Genomic DNA, 16,334 nt, shown 5'->3' on the forward strand with positions numbered 1-16,334 from the left:
CAGGGCAGGGCCTGGATTCAGCTTGGCATCTCCTTCAGGGCAGAAATGTCTTTAATCTCAAATGAACACTGGGGATCAGGGGCAATGGCCAGAGGCCCTCCTGAGCACCAAGCACCTCCACTCCAGACACAGCCTTGCCCTGGTCAGTCTCCCTCTGAACCTTAAGATCTAACAGGCCACAGAAGGGCCTTAGAAAAAGCCACTGGCTCGGGGCACAGATGATGAGTCCAAGGCCTGGCTCTGCCAGTACTGCTATTTGAGGCCTGGGTTTTCTTCTCCGCCCAGAGGTGGAGTGCTTCTGGCTGAGCCCCACTCCGCGGTCTTGCATTCGAAGAAAATTCACCACAACAGTTTAGCCTATAGATAAAACGTGCTCTCCTCCACGGAGCTCTAGCAGGGGCTGATGCAGGGTGGTACCACACACCACTGCAGGGCTGCTGTGAGTCCTGCTGAGAATCAGATGCAGGTGAGGCCGCGAAATCCTTCATCACATCATAGAAGGGCCCTCCCTCTAGCTCCTGTCTGGAGCACCTGCAGGTTCTTAAAGTGGGATTCAGCATCCCAAGTTGAAGGATATGCTTTGAATGTGAGGGAGAGCTGAAGCTAAGTCATGTCTGACTCTCTGCAACGCTATGGACTGTAGCCCACCAGGCTCTGTGTCCATGGGATTCTCCAGGCAAGAATACTGAAGTGGGTTGCCATGCCCTCCTCCAGGGGACCTTCCCGACCCAAGGATTGAACCCACATCTCTTACGTCTACTGCATTGGCAGGCAGGTTCTTTACCACTAGTACCACCTGGGAAGCCCCTGAATGTGAGGGAGCGAGTACTACCATTGGGGACACTTCCCTCCCCTAGCCTTGGGCTCCAGCAGCCCACAGAGAGTCAAGAGTCCCCACCCCTGCAACCCAGCAGCAGCCTCTCACCCAAGGTCAGTATGGCTGGAGACAAGGATGCATCCCCATGTGGACAGAGGCAGAGGAACAAAGGCTGGAGGTGCAGTATCTGTGCCCCTGAGCCCCTCAGGGCTTAGCCCTCACCTGGTGGGCCTGGCACAGCAACCCTGGTGTGGAGCAGAGAAGCAGGAGTAAAGAATCAGGAATATTAATTGCAACCTGAAAGAGGCAAGGCTGACGTGGAATGCACACACATTGGGGTTTGAATGGAAAACCTTGACCAGAGCTGACTGCGGACTTGCAGAGACAGAAGCAGGAAAGGGAATTCTAGGAGGGCAGAGGTTAGGTCAATGGCCGTTCAGCCCTGGCCAGACCACTCGTGGGCCCTTGCCAAGGTAGCCTGCCTTAGAACAGCATGTGTGGAGCTGCTCATCTGAAGAAGGAAGGCCGCCCCTTCCAGTGTGCAGATAGCTTTCCTGAGACTAGGTAGTATCTTCAACAACCCCCCCCCCCACATTCCTGTCCACAACTGCCTCCAGGGACTCTTCCCAGCCTGGGGTGCAAAACTTAAGAGGGCATCTAAGATCTCAGTAACTAAGGGAAGTAATATTTGAGGCAATATTTTTAAAAATCAGCAGTACTGCAAAAAAAAGAAATCTGATGAAGAAAATATCAAAATTTCATATAAAGACAGATTGCTATTGCTAATTTTCAGTTTTTCCCTGGCTTGAATACAGTTTGGCATGGCACCATTACTGATTCTATTTCAAAATTTGATATTTTGTTCATCTTTTTTGGGCATGACTTTTGATCTAAAAATGCACTGAAATATTACTTAAGTAGATTACTAAGTTTTCTGGTGCCCAGGCCAGTGCCTCACTTGCCTCTCTAGTCCAGGCCTGGCAGTGTCCCGCGAAGGAACCCGGGGAGGTCCAATCTGCTCTCCTGTCAGGCCAGACCCTCTCTTCTAACCTCTTGTTCGTTCACGCCAAGCCCACCTATGCCCAGTGACCGGGAACTTGTCACACCTCCGGAGGTGTTCCCGAGGCCTTTCTAACCCGGATGCTCCGTGTTTCACCCTGTGAGGCTAGCAGAGGGGCACCCCCAAGAGGGAGGACATGCCCCAGTGGGAACAAGGGAGAGGCGGGGAGAGGGGCTCCTTTATGTGTCCTCAGATGACCCAAGCGTCTCTTTTCAAAGCCTGTCCAGCCCTTCCGTCCCCTACCCGCCAGGTCAGAGCCTTGGCCTGCCTGGCCAAATCCTGGCGCCATGGGGATGTGTGGACGGTGGCGAAGGCCTGGGAAGCACTTGGGCTGCCGATGGGGGCCAGGGTGGGGGTCTTGACTTAGCAGGCGGGGGAGGCATTCTGTAAAGGACGGACGAAGCCCCGGGCGCCGGGACGGACTCACCTCGACCGTTCTGGTTGGGCCGGTACACGCTGCCCACGCTCAGGCGGCCCTGCTGCGCGCCGTTGCGCTCGGAGCCCGGCGGGGGCGCGTCGGAGCTGCGCACCGGCAGGTAGGGAGGCTCCAGCACGCGGAAGGGGGGCTGCGGCTCCACGACCCGCGGCGGGCTGTAGGCCTCGGGCGGCATGTTGCCGTAGGGTGGGTACCAGCCGAGGCGGGGGTCGCCCCCGCCGCCGTTGGGCTGCGCGGCGTCGGGGCCCGCGTCTGGGTAGGCCGGCTCGAGGCCCGCGGTGCCCTCGTGGTACAGGCTGTGCGAGTAGCGCCGGTCCAGGCCGTCGGCGGGCTGCGGCGCGTACGGCCTCTCCGGGGCGGCCGGGTAGAAGCCCTGCGGCGGGTACTCGGGCTGCTCCTCGCCGCCGCCACCTCCGTACTCCTCGTAGCGCGCCCGCGGCTGGAAGGGGTAGACGACCCCCGCCGAGGCCACGGCCGCCGCGCCCAGGCCGCCGCCCGCGCTGCGGTAGTACACGTAGCCCTGGTCGTAGGTCCGCGTCGAGGGGTCGTACGTCTCGTACTGGCTGACGAAGGGCGCCTGCGGGTAGGGGAACTGCTGCTGCGGGAAGGAGGACGGCTGGCGGTAGGTGCTGGCGAAGGCAGAGGCAGAGGCCGAGACCGAGGAGGCGGAGCCCCCGTGCCGTTGCTGGGAGACGGAGGTGCGGGCCCGGGCCATGCCCGTGCTGTCCCCGACGGCCACCTCGCGCCAGTTGTCGGGCACCTGGCCGAAGCCGAAGGGGTGCCGCGCCTGGCCGCGCACGGTGTCCGAGCCGACGCGCCCGGGCAGGGGCAGGGACGGGGCCTGCCGACGCCGGAGGCCCCCGTGGCTGCGCCGCGGAGGGGCCTGGGGCGCGCCCGCCAGCAGCACCCGGGAATTAGCCTCGGAGCCCTGAGGCCCCGGCGGCACGTACTCCGCGCCCGAGTTGAGCAGGCTGTACACCTGCCCGTTGTTCTCCCACTGGATCAGCTGCCGCCAGCGTCCCGGGTCCGAGCCCTGCCCTGGCGGCCCCTGCTGCCCGTGCACCAGGACGCAGACGCAGGCGCCCCACACCAGCTGCCAGCCAGTTAGGGCCAGAGCCATGGTGGCCCCTCTGCGGAGGCCTGGTGGACCGAGAGGCTCTCAGGAGTGGCCCCCCGTGCGTGCTTCTCTTCCCACGGCCTCGAGGACAGGACAGCTCCTTTCCCGCCCCAGCTCTAGCTTTGTCCATCCTGGCCTTGTCCCGAGCGGGACGGCTCCTCCGATGACAGCATTTCGAGGCCAAGGGGGTCAGGGCAGGGCAGGGGCGGTGCCCAGGGCTGCACGAGGCTCTTTGTAGGGCACCGGGCAGGCAGGGCCGCCTGGGGGCCTTACATGGCCAGCCCGGCTGTGGCTGGCCGCGCTGGGCTGGCGCTTTCCCACTCTGAATGAATAAGCAACAGGCTGGGAGCTTCGGGAGGCTTTTCGGGCAGCCTGGTCCGCCTGCTGGGGCCTCCTCCGCGGGGCCCTATGGCCCGCCGGGTTTTAGCTATGTGGTCTATCCCACAGCAGCTGCGCTCGCTCCCTCAGTCCCTGGAGCTCCCAGCCAAGCCGCAGACCTGCCTCTGAGCAAGGGAATGAAATAGGGAGTAGGAAGGAGGCCTCTGGGGACTCAGGCCTGGTGAGTGGGGTCCTGGCAGGCATAACAGGGCAGAGGTGTCAGCACCACTCTGGCCGTTTCTTTTTGCTTTGGTCCCAGCATCCTGGTTTCTTATCTAGGCTTTAATGAGCCCCTGACTCCTATCCACTCCAGCCTCTGCCCAGGACACCTGGGCTGCTCGTCTCCAAAGCAATACTGAGACTTCCTCTTTGTTGGTGGGCCTTCTAGGGGGATATGCTGAATCCCATCCTCCTGTGGGGAGAGGCTGAGCCACTCTAATTCAGGTCATCAGGTGCATCTTCCTTCATTGGGTCTGAGCACAAAGAAGATGGAGCTTCCGCCTTTTCCCTCTTGGCACAGCCCTGGGCCTTACTCTCCTGGTCTGTAGAATGGAAGTTTGCCTTCCTGCTGAACAGAACTTGTGAAAACATGGGAGAGATCAATTTCCTGCCTGTCATGTGTGGCTTCTGTCATGCATCTCTGAAGTCCACATGGCCTAGAAATAACCTGAATGAGCACCTGGATAAAGTGAAATTCAGGGGCTGTCTTTGATGTGGGCTAGGAGTCATTGGGAGGCACCATGCGCTGTTTGCATGGAGCAACAGAAAAGAGGATTGGAGAGAATGGGCCTACTCCAGTTGCTGTGGTTAAGTTGCTGGATGAACTTGGGCAAGTCTTTGCCCTGTTCTGATTCAGTCACCACATCCGATCAGTGGAGGATTAGACCAGATGGTCTCCAAGAGGGCTTTGGCAGGTTCTCTGTTCTCTCGGCAGAAATAGGAGGGGCCTTAGAAGTTTGAACACTTTGGAGTCTAAGAAATGTCTCTGAATGCCTCCCCCAGGCTGCCTTCTCCAACCTTGGTCATGGGAACTGGAGGGCAGAAATCCCCCTCTTGGGCCTATACATCCAGGAGGAAGAACCTGCCCTTAACTTGGTCTCTCCAGATTCCCCTCCTACCTTGGAAACGCATGGAGACCACTTTGGTAGGAGACAGCCAGAGTGGACATTCCTCAGACACCCTGGGCCCCTGCTTCCTCATCCAGCCTGCATGTGTTCCCCCATCACGCTGTGCTTCAAGATGAGGCTTGGTTCTGGTGACTCAGGGCATCCATCTGCCCTCCTAGTCCAGCCAGCGACCGCTCAACACCAGCCCCTCTGCTCCCTCATGTGGGGTTTGATCTCAGTCTCTAAAACAGGACTCCTGCAAAGGGCAACCCATTTGGTGCAGGACCACAAGCCAGATGCTGAGGGCCGGGACTGGGAGGGTTAAGCCTTCCCTCCCTCCAGCCTGCCCCCCTGCAGTGCTGGCCTCAGCTGCTTGGAATCCCTGGGGTCCTGTAGGGCCCTCCCGACAGCCAGATGGGCAGCAGCGCCAGGAGAGGAGGAGGAGGAGCAGTGGAAACAGGCCCCAGGGTACCCCCGGGCAGGGAGGGGAAGGGAAGAGAGGAACAGAGGGAGGAGAGAGGATGGCTGTATGGTACGGGAGCCCCACTGGCAGAGCGGAGAAGGCCAGACCCTTCTTCTTGAGCCAGGCAGGGGGACAGGGCTGCCTTGGGGCTTTGGAGCTGTGGAGAGTTCGGGGCACAGGCCATTGTGCTCAGCGGGCCTCCGCCTGGGAGCCAGCTCTTGGCGTGAAACCCTACCCGGTGCTGGCTCCTGCTCCTCTTTCTTTTTTCTTAATAAGGTCGAATCAGAGTGAGTCAGAGGAGCCAAGTTTCCTGTTAGGCTCTGTTTGAATAAACTCTGCTCTGAGCATAGCTTGGGCCTCTGCACAAGCTCCTGGGGCCAGGATTGTAGCCCTGCCAGCCATCTCTGCTGAGACTGGAGACCTGGGGTCCTGGCCTGGCCCCCAGATGCTCCCCAGGGAAGCCTGTTAAGCTCTCAGAGCTTCAAAGTCTTCAGCTATAACTTGGGAGTAATAATACCTTTCTCGTGGTATATTTGGGAGGATGAAATAAAAGGATTATGAAGAGTACCTACCCAGCACAGTGCCAGGCATGTGGCACTATTTTTTTTCCCCCCTCTGGACTGATGAGAGAAGGGAGGGCTTCACCCCCAGGGTGTTCCCCCCGTCCCCATTTTCTCTGTCCCTTTCATCTTTTTCATCTGTCTTCTGCATCCTTTTCTTGTACCCAGCCCAGGGCACACTCCTGGGGCCGGTCCTCTCCTCCTCTCCACTCCCTTCCTTGCCCTCCTTTTCTCTGCCAATCTGTGTCTCCCAAAGTGGCTGATAAGACCTTCTTGGATCTCTGAGCCCAGAGGAGCCTGGCTGGTTCCCCCTCTGCACACACAGGACAAGGCCTTGCCTGAGTAGCTGGAGGTGTCCTGACATCCTTTGCTTGGAAGCAGCAGAGCCGGGGTCTAAGAGAGACCCCAGGCAGGCAGCAAAGGATGCAGAACTGGGGTCAAATGAGGGCTTCAAGTCACCAGGCTGGGCCTGAGCTGTCTGGAGGTGAGGGGCGGGTGGCAGGCAGCTCCTCACCAGGCCCTGTTCCTAGGGGCTGGGTTCACACCACAGTTTTAAGACCTAGCCCTGTGGTTGAGGCTTGTTGCCAGTCCCTGGCAATAGGAACCAGGCACAAGTGTTCTTGGAGGGCTGGGGTATAGGGCTGCAAGAGCTTGTTGGTAGTGTGTGACTTTGTTAAGAATCTAATGTTCTGGACGGGGCTGCTCCTCCCCTGGGCTTCCCATGGGACACAGCCAGTGTCTTTTGATCCTGTGCTGGAACTCCAGGCTCTGGAAAATCTGGAGGGAGTGAGGAGGCCTCAGACCCAACCGCAGAGGGTTTGGGAAGCCGAGAAAGGATATGAGCCGTGGGATGCCTTACTGCTTTGCAGAGGAAAGGACCAGGAGGCCCACTGTGGGTCAGAATGTTTCTATGGTTGTGGGGAAAGGATGAGGCAAACTCTGGGTGTCCCTGCCTTCTGTCCCCGACCTGGAATGGGACTGGTCCTTATCTACCCACTGAGATCCCTGGCTGCTGAGCCTAGGCCCCTGGCAAAGGCTCTTGATGGGGTTTGTGCGGACCTGGGGGTGGAAGCCCCAGCCCAGCTGGCAGTGAACTGTGCAGGCCCCTGCTGCTGCTTCTAGAAATTGGGCCGAGGAAATGCTGAGTGAGGAGGCCTGGCAAGCTGGCATAGAATGTGCTGACTCTGCAGCAAGAGGACCACCAAGTGACCACTGCCAGCTGGGCCCTGCACCCACCCTTCCCCTGCAGCCACATCTGGTGCAATGGTGGGCGAGGCAGGGGGGCTTTGGAGGTCCCCAGAGCCAAGGTAGCCGTGGAGGGGCCCGCAGGAGGGGCCGGGGCCCTTTGGTTTGGAAGTGCCTCTCTTCAGCGCTGGAACTCTGGAGAAGCCCAGAAATAGGGGAGGTGAGGTCAGAGCCTTTTGGAAGGACAAATGGGGAGGTGAGGGGGAAGGGAAGGAACCCACCCTTCTCTAGGACCCAGGGGAATTCAGTGGCTCTGGCCACCTCCCACTCTGCTTTTCCTCCTAGCTCTCTGGGGCTCCCGCCTGCATGCTCCCCAGGGAATTGGAAATACCAGCACTGATACATGGGTCTGGTCATCCAGGCAAAGCTCTATGAGGCAGGAAGCCTCCTCGATCCCCGGATCCCCTCATCCCCCAGCCCAGCCAGCTTCTCCACTTCCAGACTTTCTCCCCGTCCTGAGGGGTGGGCAGGGCTCTGGGTCTGGCTAAATGGTAACATTCCCTGTCCACGTCGCCCCCACCCCCGGCCCCCAATCCATCCCAGGTCCAGAGCTGGCATGGTCAGGGAATATCATGATTACAGGGATGGAGAGGGGGTCTCCTCCCTGAGGCCTTCCTTGGGTGGAAGGTTTTTGCTGAAGTTGTTGGTTGGGGCCTGCTGGATAGGACAGCCCCTGGTGTCAAGGTTCGAGTTGGGGTGGCTCTCAGCCAGCATGCTGTGGGGAGGAGGAGGTCACAGAGTTCCCTGCCCAAAGGCGAGAACTGCCAAGACCAAGCAGGAGGCCAGTCCCTTGGGCTGCAGCCTGGCAAACCCTGGAGAACTGGGAGGAACAGGGAGGTTCCTGAGGCAGGAACCCAGGGATTCTAATAGCAACCTGGCAAGGCTAAGGGAAGATCCTCCAGCAGTAGGAAATGGCAACCCACTCCAGTGTTCTTGCCGGGGAAATCCCATGGACAGAGGAACCTGGTGCTACAGTCCGTGGAGTCCCAAAGAGTCGAACATGACCACTAAACAAGGCTAAGGGAAAGCTCTTTTCTTTCTCTGTCTCTCTCTCTGCTTTTGTTTTCCTGCCTCTATATCTTTGACTTCCATTTGGGTCTTTCTGGGTTTCTTTACCTTTATTTTTTTTTCCTTTTTTCAGAATATTCCTGTTTTAATTCATTCATTCACTTTCTCTGTCTCCCTCCATTTCAGTGACTTACAGTCTCTACTCATTGTTTCTATTCTTTTATATCTCCCTTACTCCACCTCACCTGTTTCTCTGAATTATTCCCTTATGTGTCCACTCATTCAGTCAGCGTGTTCCCTGGGTGCCTGCTGAATGGAAGCCCTGTGTTGGCTGGGGGATCCCCAAAGAGCTCACACTCTAGTGGGAGTGGCTAGTCCTGAGGAGGGGTGCACCTTTAGGCTGACTCGGTGACCTTTGAGTCACCCAATAAATATTAGTTGAACAAATGAATGAATGGTGACTTTCTATATTCTTTGACTATTTTCTGTTGTAACATTCACCTGCTTAGTATTGATTTATAAGATGTAGTATATTTAGCATCTTTTCGTATATCACTCTTTTTGTCATATAGGGTGCAGGTAATTTTTGAAGTTTGTCATTTGCATCTGTAGTTTTTATACTTTCCTGATATATTGAAGTGCTTCAGTTTTAAGCTGTCAAATTATTCGATTTTTCTGTTATGATCCCAGACTTTATTGTTATATGACCTTTGCTTTCACCAAGAATGCATACATTTTCAATTAAATTTCAAAATTTTATACTTTAATTTCCCTTTATATTTAACTCTATTTTATTTTTGTATCTGGTGAGAGGTAAGGAAACAACTTTAAAACAAATTAAGCCACTATCATTTTAATATGAATGATAAATTAATCCATAAGTGAATTCCTAGTGATCTGAAAGGGCATTTTATCATATACTGAATAGTTTTCGGTTTGATTGTGCTTTTTATTCTGTACCACTGACTTATCAGATCATTTTTACATTGAGATTACCTTATTTTAATAGTTGTAACTTTTAAATAATGATTATTAACTGAGAATACAAATCTCATTTATTTATTTATTGGCCCTGGCTTGTAGAGTGCAGTATCTTAGTTTCCTGACCAGGGATTGAACCCATAGCCCCTGTAATGGAAGCATGGGTATTTTAACCACTGGACTGCCCAAAATTATTCTTAGTGCTTGTCATTTAGGTGAACTCTAGATTTTTTTTTCCAAGTTAAATATAAAACAAAATGTCCCTCTGGAAATTGGAATTGGATTAAATTTATAGATTAATGTAGTGGTAAATAACTTCTTTGCAACACTGAGTGTTTCCATTCAGGAAGATGGTGTATCTTTCTATTACTAAGGTCTTTTTAAATTGTTGTTCTACAGTAAAGTTTTATAGATGAATATATGTGTCTGGTGCATCTTTAATGAAACATGGCAATGACATCTGTAGTTGGCAGCTTCTGAAATGGTTCTCAGTGATCCCTGGTAGTCACTTCCTTGTATAATCCCCATGGCTTTATGTGTGGATTGGACCTAATGACTTGCTTCTAGTGACTAGAATGTGGAAAAAAGTGATGGGATGTTACTTCTGAGATTAGGTTGTGAAAAATTGTGACTTCTGTCTTGCTGGAGCTCTCTTTCCCGCTCAGGCTCTCTCACTTGCCTTCTCTAACAAAACCAGCTTCTATGTTTCGAGCTGCCTTATAGGAAGCCCATGTGGCAAGGGACTGAGACCCTCAGCCCAACAGCCATGTGAGTGAGCATACCTACTTGAACCTTCAGATGAGACCGCAGCCTTGGCTAACTACTTGATTATAGCTTTCTGAGGGACTCAGAGGCAGAGAACTCAGCTCAGCCACCCGCAGATTCCTGGCCCACAGAAACTTGAGATAATAAATTCTGCTGTTTTAAACCACTGTGCTTTGGGGGCAATTTGTCATGCAGCAATGGATAACTAATGCAGCATCTTTAGTTATTTAATTTTTGCTTAATGTTTTCTGCTAAGTATCAGGAAGTAGAAAAGATATTAACTTTTCTGTAGTTATTTTATAACTGGCTACTTTACTAAACTCTTCTATTCTGATAATTTTGTATTCCTTTTCCTAGTTTTTCTGAGTACTACTTGCAAATAATTATAATTTAATCTTCTTATTTTTTTCTAATTGCAGTAGCTAGAATTTTTATAATATTTAGTGTTGAATAACGAGACAGTAGAAATCTTTATCTTGTTCACATATTTGATGAGAATGCTTTTTTTATTTCACTGATTTGGTGTTGGCTGTGGGTTTGAGAGCTAGTATTTTTTACCACGAGAAACAAATATACTTCCATCTCTAGTTCACTAGAGTTTTTTGAAAGAAAATCAGGAATGGATATTGAAATTTACCAAGTATCTATTCAGCGTGTAAAATGATTTTTTTTCTCCTTTGACCTATCGCCATAGTTAATCAGTTTCCTGCAGTTTTGATATAGCATTATCCGTGCATTCCAGGAGTGTTTGCTCATGGTGTATTCTTTTCATCGCTCTAGATACTTTCACTGTAAGTATCTTTGCCAAGACATCTTTGACACAAACATTTACATCACATAACTAGCTGGCCATAGGACAATTTTGCCATAAAAGTTGAAGAGGAACATTAAGAAGGACAGAAACATGAAGACTGAAGAATGAAATCTAAAAGACTTTATGTTAAAATACAAAATATTTGAATACATTTAAAATATGTATGGATTCATAGACATGCTACACAAGAACTGATTTTATCTTGTGGATTGGACCTATCTGCAGCTGTCTTCCAGGTCTTCCATTCATAGTATTTTATGCGTTTACTTGTTGACTTGTCTTCTCAGCTGGCATCACTCTTTTTCTTTCAGGCTAGAATTTCTTCCTCCGCTGGATGAGGCCTCTGGTCCCCAGCCCTGGGATGAGCCCTGTGGTGCGCTGTGAAGGCCTCTGCACTGTCATTAGCTCTTGGTGTAACGCCACGTGTCCACTGATTGTCACTCCAGACGTGCGTGGGAAGAGTGGGCTCAGCTGTGCCTGGAAGGCCTCTTTCTCCTCCAGGGTAGTGTGTTTCAAAATAAAACCAACTCTTGGGGGAAATCATTGTCTGCTGTCAGCTCCATAAAGCCATCAATAACATTGCTAACTGGAAGAAATGCTAGCACACGTCAACCAGCGGAAACCAAGCTGTCAAACCCCAAACTGTCAAACCAGTTATTTGATCTTTCTCACAAAATTGCCTCACAGCCGTTTAGTTACAGGGCAAAAATGTTTGCAGCAGAAAACGCTTTCGGCAAAGATTTCTGTGGCAAAGATGCTTACGGTGAAAACACTGGACACATTCTTTTAATATGTTGTTGGGCTGGGTTTGGACTTTAATCTGATTAAATTTTTATTAGGACTTTACATCTATATGAAAGAGACTCGTGAATGGCTCATTCGTTCGTTGTGTTTTTCTTTGTGCCATTGGTCAGGTTTTAGTGTTAGGGTTATTCCAGCTTTATAAAGAGTTGGGAAGTGTGTGAGTCAGGGTCCTGGCAAGAAACATTCTCCCCACTGCCAAATGGTTTAAACAGAGAGTCTTTATTATTATTTTTTTTGTTTTTTACTTTTAAAATATTTATTTATTTGTCTGCCCAGGTCTTAGTGGTGACTCTCAGGACCTTCGACCCTCGTTGCAGCATGTGCTAGTCGCAGCTTGTAAGATCTAGTTCCCCCAACCGGGGGTCAAACCTGGGCCCCCTGCATCCCTGTAGACGTGTGGATAAGGCGAAGGGGACAAACGAGGGACAGTGAGGCACCCGGAGACCAGTACTGATGCGGAGACACCACCAGTCCCAGGGTTGCAGGGACGAGGGAGGAACCTAGAGCTGACACCTGGGAGAACAGGTCCAGGCAAGTGCTGAGGTTGCAGACACTGCTACTGCCCGAGCAGTTTGTGGGGTCAGCCCCCTGGGGCTTGGGACCAGACAGGCAAGGATGTGGTTTCTGCTGTGGTTTCCGTCTCGTGACCAGACTCTGACGGAGACTAACATAATCATATGTTTTAATATTCACTTCCCCCTCTATGCAACAACTTCCTAGTACTGATTTTTGTTGTTTACTATGATCTTGCTTATTTTGATTCGTCCTTGCCTGCTAAGAGTGCATCCCTGAATATTTTCCCCCATGAAACATTACACATGGCACATATCCTAAGTTCTGGAGTGCAGGAAAGTTTCTTTCTGTTGTCTTCATGCATGAGCGCCCCTGGCAGATGGTGGGAATTTTAGGTCACAGCTGCAATCTCGCAAAATTCTGTAGAAGCATGGTTTCCAAAGTGTGTTCCATGGAGCACCCGTCTTTCCACACAGTCAGTGGAAAAGGGTTTCATTGCTAAATAAACTTGGAAAACTGTGCTCGCTAATATTACTGATTTCACAAATGCTTTCGAAGCCCCGAGAAAGCCTCAGTATAGGATCTTGCCGCACTTCACTCTGCATCTCCCAAGTCAATTTTATGGCAGAAGCTTTTTTCTGCAGCATAGCTGGGGCACGGGACCCTTCGCTGCCGTGCTGCGGTGCTTGCAGCTGGACACACATCCTCAAGCAACACAATATGAAGAAACTGTATGGGACGAAAAATAACTGCATGTATACGCAGTTGGGACAAATTCTGGACAAAAGATACAAAGAGACCAAAAACCCAACTGCCGTTTTTGAAGAAGCTGGAGCAAAAACAGTGCGTCAGGAGGGAAAATAGGGTGCTGCGCATGCCCACTGCACTCGACATCCTCAAAGGAGTGGGTAAAACACCTAAGCCACGCCTCTGGCCTGACCCCTGGACACACCCCTACCCTCATTCTGTATAAGGAACAAATCGGCACCCTGCTTTATGGAGCAAGCGAACAAGGGACACTTGTTTGTTCTTGATCTCACTTGTTGCAACCAGGGCCCCCAAAAAGCTTTGTCTGAATTTCTTGTCTGGCCTCTAGTCAATTTCTGTTGATTGGGGAAGGCCAAGAACCCTGGTTGGTAGCATAAGTACTTCTCAACATTCCATGGAATGGAGTTTCTCTTCTAATTAAACATGTTTCCCGAATGTTACAGATGTTTCTCCCGCATTCCCCCTCTGTATGGATGCTTAGAAGATTGCTTTGTTGCTGTTGTTCAGTTGCTAAGTTGTGTCCAACTCTCTGTGATCCCATGGACTATAGCCTGCCAGGCTCCATGATGTTCTCCAGGCAAGAATCCTGGAGTTGGTTGCCATTTCCTTTCCTGGAGGATCTTCTTGACCCAGGGATCGAATCTGTGTCCTGTCGAACCACGTCACCTGCATTGACAGGAAGATTCTTTACTGCTGAGCCACCAGGGAAGCCCTGTAGAATTATTTCTTTGCCCTTAAAATGGACAAAATCCTGCATGGTATTTCTAAGTTTTTTAAAATTATTTGACTTATATCAAAAGGAATCTTTTAAATGTTTAAGCTCAGGCTTCCCATCAGGAGTACCATCTTCTTTTTTGATTCTTGCTTTTGTTTCATTTGCTCAGTTTCTTCTTTGGACCTCTATGTGTACTGTCGTCTGCCCCTTTGGTTTTATTCCTTTGGGCTTTTCCTCAGCCTTCTCAGAGGACTTAGGTCTGTCTCCGCATTTACAGATTCAGTCTTCTGTAGTTTCGATTCTGTCCATTACCATCATAATGCGATTTTAAATCTGCTGCTGCCTTTGTAGTCTCTTTACAGCCTTTTCTTTTCTTTCTTTCTGTCTCTCTCCTGTATGGTTTGCCTATGACTCCCACCTGCCTCTCAGCCAGCAGCCATCGCGTTTCATTCTTCCCATTTGTATTTCAGCTGTCCTTTCTTAGAGTTTGTGTTTTGATTACATGAAGTGCATACAAAGCAGATGTGGTCTGAAAGTTATTTGTGTATCTGCGATAAATCATCTTCAAAGGAATGGTTTTTCTCTGCCCTTTGAAGAACTTGTTCTTTCCCTTCATGATACAGAATCTTTTCAAAGACCCTGTGTGTTTCCAAGTGTATGTGTGTGCATGTGGGTGTGTGTTTGCTTTTACTCCTCCTTAAGAAAATCAGTGTTTTGCTAAATCTTATTATTTTCCCCCCAAACAAGAGGGGAAGAATTGGATTCTTTTTAGCTCACCATTCACCTGGATATTTTTCCAGGTCCTGTCATCTTTTAGGCTGAAGGACTGGTTAATGCCAACTCATGTCACCAACTGGCTGTGAACACAAATTATCTTTGTCATTATGTGCCCCCGCTCATCTCCAGAGTTGACTTGCAGGTCTCACTGGCTGTAGGGTGTGTGTGTGTGTGTATGTATCTGTGTATTTGTCCTGTTCTTTCTCTACTCAAGTAGAGCCTTCCAAAGGCTATTACCAGCTCAGGGATCTAATTAGGGGGAAGGAGTGGGAATTGGCAGTGACCCAGTGGGCAATCTTCTGTCTGCACCAGGGGCCAGCAATATGCCAGGCTCCTTCACTAGGTAATTGATGCAGCCTTGACAAGACTTGAGGTCACCCTGTCAAGGAAGAGGAAACGTGGTATCAGGGTGAAACTGATTCAGGGAGGAGCTTCCTCCCAGTTATATAGTTGGCCCAGCAACCACATGCACCCAAAGCCTTCCAGTCAGCTCCTCCCAAACACTACTGATCCACAGCCCCAAAAGAGCTTCTGAATGACATATTCTTTTTTTTTTTTCCCATTTTGCTCAGTTTAATTTTAATCCATTTTAATCATTTTAATTTTACTATACTGCTTATTTGTAATTATCATTATTTTTTAATTTTATTTTATTTTTAAACTTTACATAATTGTATTAGTTTTGCCAAATATCAAAATGAATCCGCCACAGGTATACATGTGTTCCCCATCCTGAACCCTCCTCCCTCCTCCCTCCCCATACCAGCCCTCTGGGTTGTCCCAGTGCACCAGCCCCAAGCATCCAGTATCGTGCATTGAACCTGCACTGGCAACTCATTTCATACATGATATTTTACATGTTTCAATGCCACTGAATGACATATTCTCAGCAAGCCCGTCATCCCACCACCTGCTCTCCAATTCAGGGGCAGTTGACAAACACTGTCAGGATCTCATCTCCTTATTTCTCTTGAAGGAAGTTTACCTTTCTCAGAAACTGGTGTTGTGAACCAGCCCTTGAGGGGTCTCAATTCAATCCTGATGGGGCGTGTTTTCCACAGATACCCAGCATTTGTGCCATGGAAATGTGGTTTCCCTGGCTTCCAGGCTGACTCAGGGCTTGCCCTTATTTTATTATTTTTTTTTTAATAAAAAAAAAATTTAAGGGGACTTCCCTGGTGGTCCAGTGGTTAAGAATCTGCCTTCCAGATGGTGTGGAGATTCCTTTAAAACTAGGAATAAAACCACCATATGACCCAGCAATCCCACTCCTAGGTATGTACCCTGAGGAAACCAAAATTGAAAAAGACACATGTACCCCAATGTTCATTGCAGCGCTATTTACAATAGCTAGAACATGGAAGCAACCTAGATGTCCATCGACAGATGAATGGATAAAGAAGATGTGGTACATATACACAATGGAATACTACTCAGCCATAAAAAGAAACGCATTTGAGTCAGTTCAAATGAGGTGGATGAACCTAGAACCTATTATACAGAGTGAAGTAAGTCAGAAAGAGAAAGATAAAAATTGTATACTAATGCATATATATGAAATCTAGAAAGATGGTACTGAAGAATTTATTTACAGGGCAGCAGTGGAGAAACAGACATAGAGAATAGACTTACGGACATGGGGAGAGGGGAGGAGAGGGTGAGATGTATGGAAAGAGTAACATGGAAACTTACTTACCATATGTAAAATAGATAGCCAACAGGAATTTGCTGTATGGCTCAGGAAACTCAAACAGGGGCTCTGTATCAACCTAGAGGGGTGGGATGGGGAGGGAGATGGGAGGAGGTTCAAGAGGAAGGGGATATATGTATACCTACAGCTGATTCGGAGAAGGCAATGGCACCCCACTCCAGTACTGTTGCCCGGAAAATCCCATGGATGGAGGAGCCTGGTAGGCTGCAGTCCATGGGGTCGCTAAGAGTCAGACATGACTGAGCGACTTCACTTTCACTTTCCACTTTCATGCATTGGGGAAGGAAATGGCAACC

General features: G+C 50.3%; 1 protein-coding gene and 1 long non-coding RNA gene across 2 annotated transcripts in view; one reads left to right on the forward strand and one right to left on the reverse strand.

Annotated features, from left to right (window-relative positions):
* Positions 1-3,770, reverse strand: part of LOXL1 (lysyl oxidase like 1) — a 24,513-nt gene extending 20,743 nt beyond the window's left edge. The window contains exon 1 of the mRNA XM_055556074.1: positions 2,305-3,770. Within this exon, the coding sequence (XP_055412049.1) occupies positions 2,305-3,433 (1,129 nt within the window). The 5' untranslated portion in view covers positions 3,434-3,770. The remainder of the gene's footprint in view (positions 1-2,304) is intronic.
* On the forward strand, positions 3,613-11,600 carry LOC129634109 (uncharacterized). The gene is made up of 2 exons (XR_008705428.1): positions 3,613-3,989; positions 11,062-11,600. It is a non-coding gene; the product is annotated as an uncharacterized LOC129634109 (long non-coding RNA).
* The last annotated feature ends 4,734 nt before the right edge of the window (positions 11,601-16,334 follow it).

Source organism: Bubalus kerabau, chromosome 19 (genome assembly GCF_029407905.1).
Source record: "Bubalus kerabau isolate K-KA32 ecotype Philippines breed swamp buffalo chromosome 19, PCC_UOA_SB_1v2, whole genome shotgun sequence".
Lineage (NCBI taxonomy): Eukaryota > Metazoa > Chordata > Mammalia > Artiodactyla > Bovidae > Bubalus > Bubalus kerabau.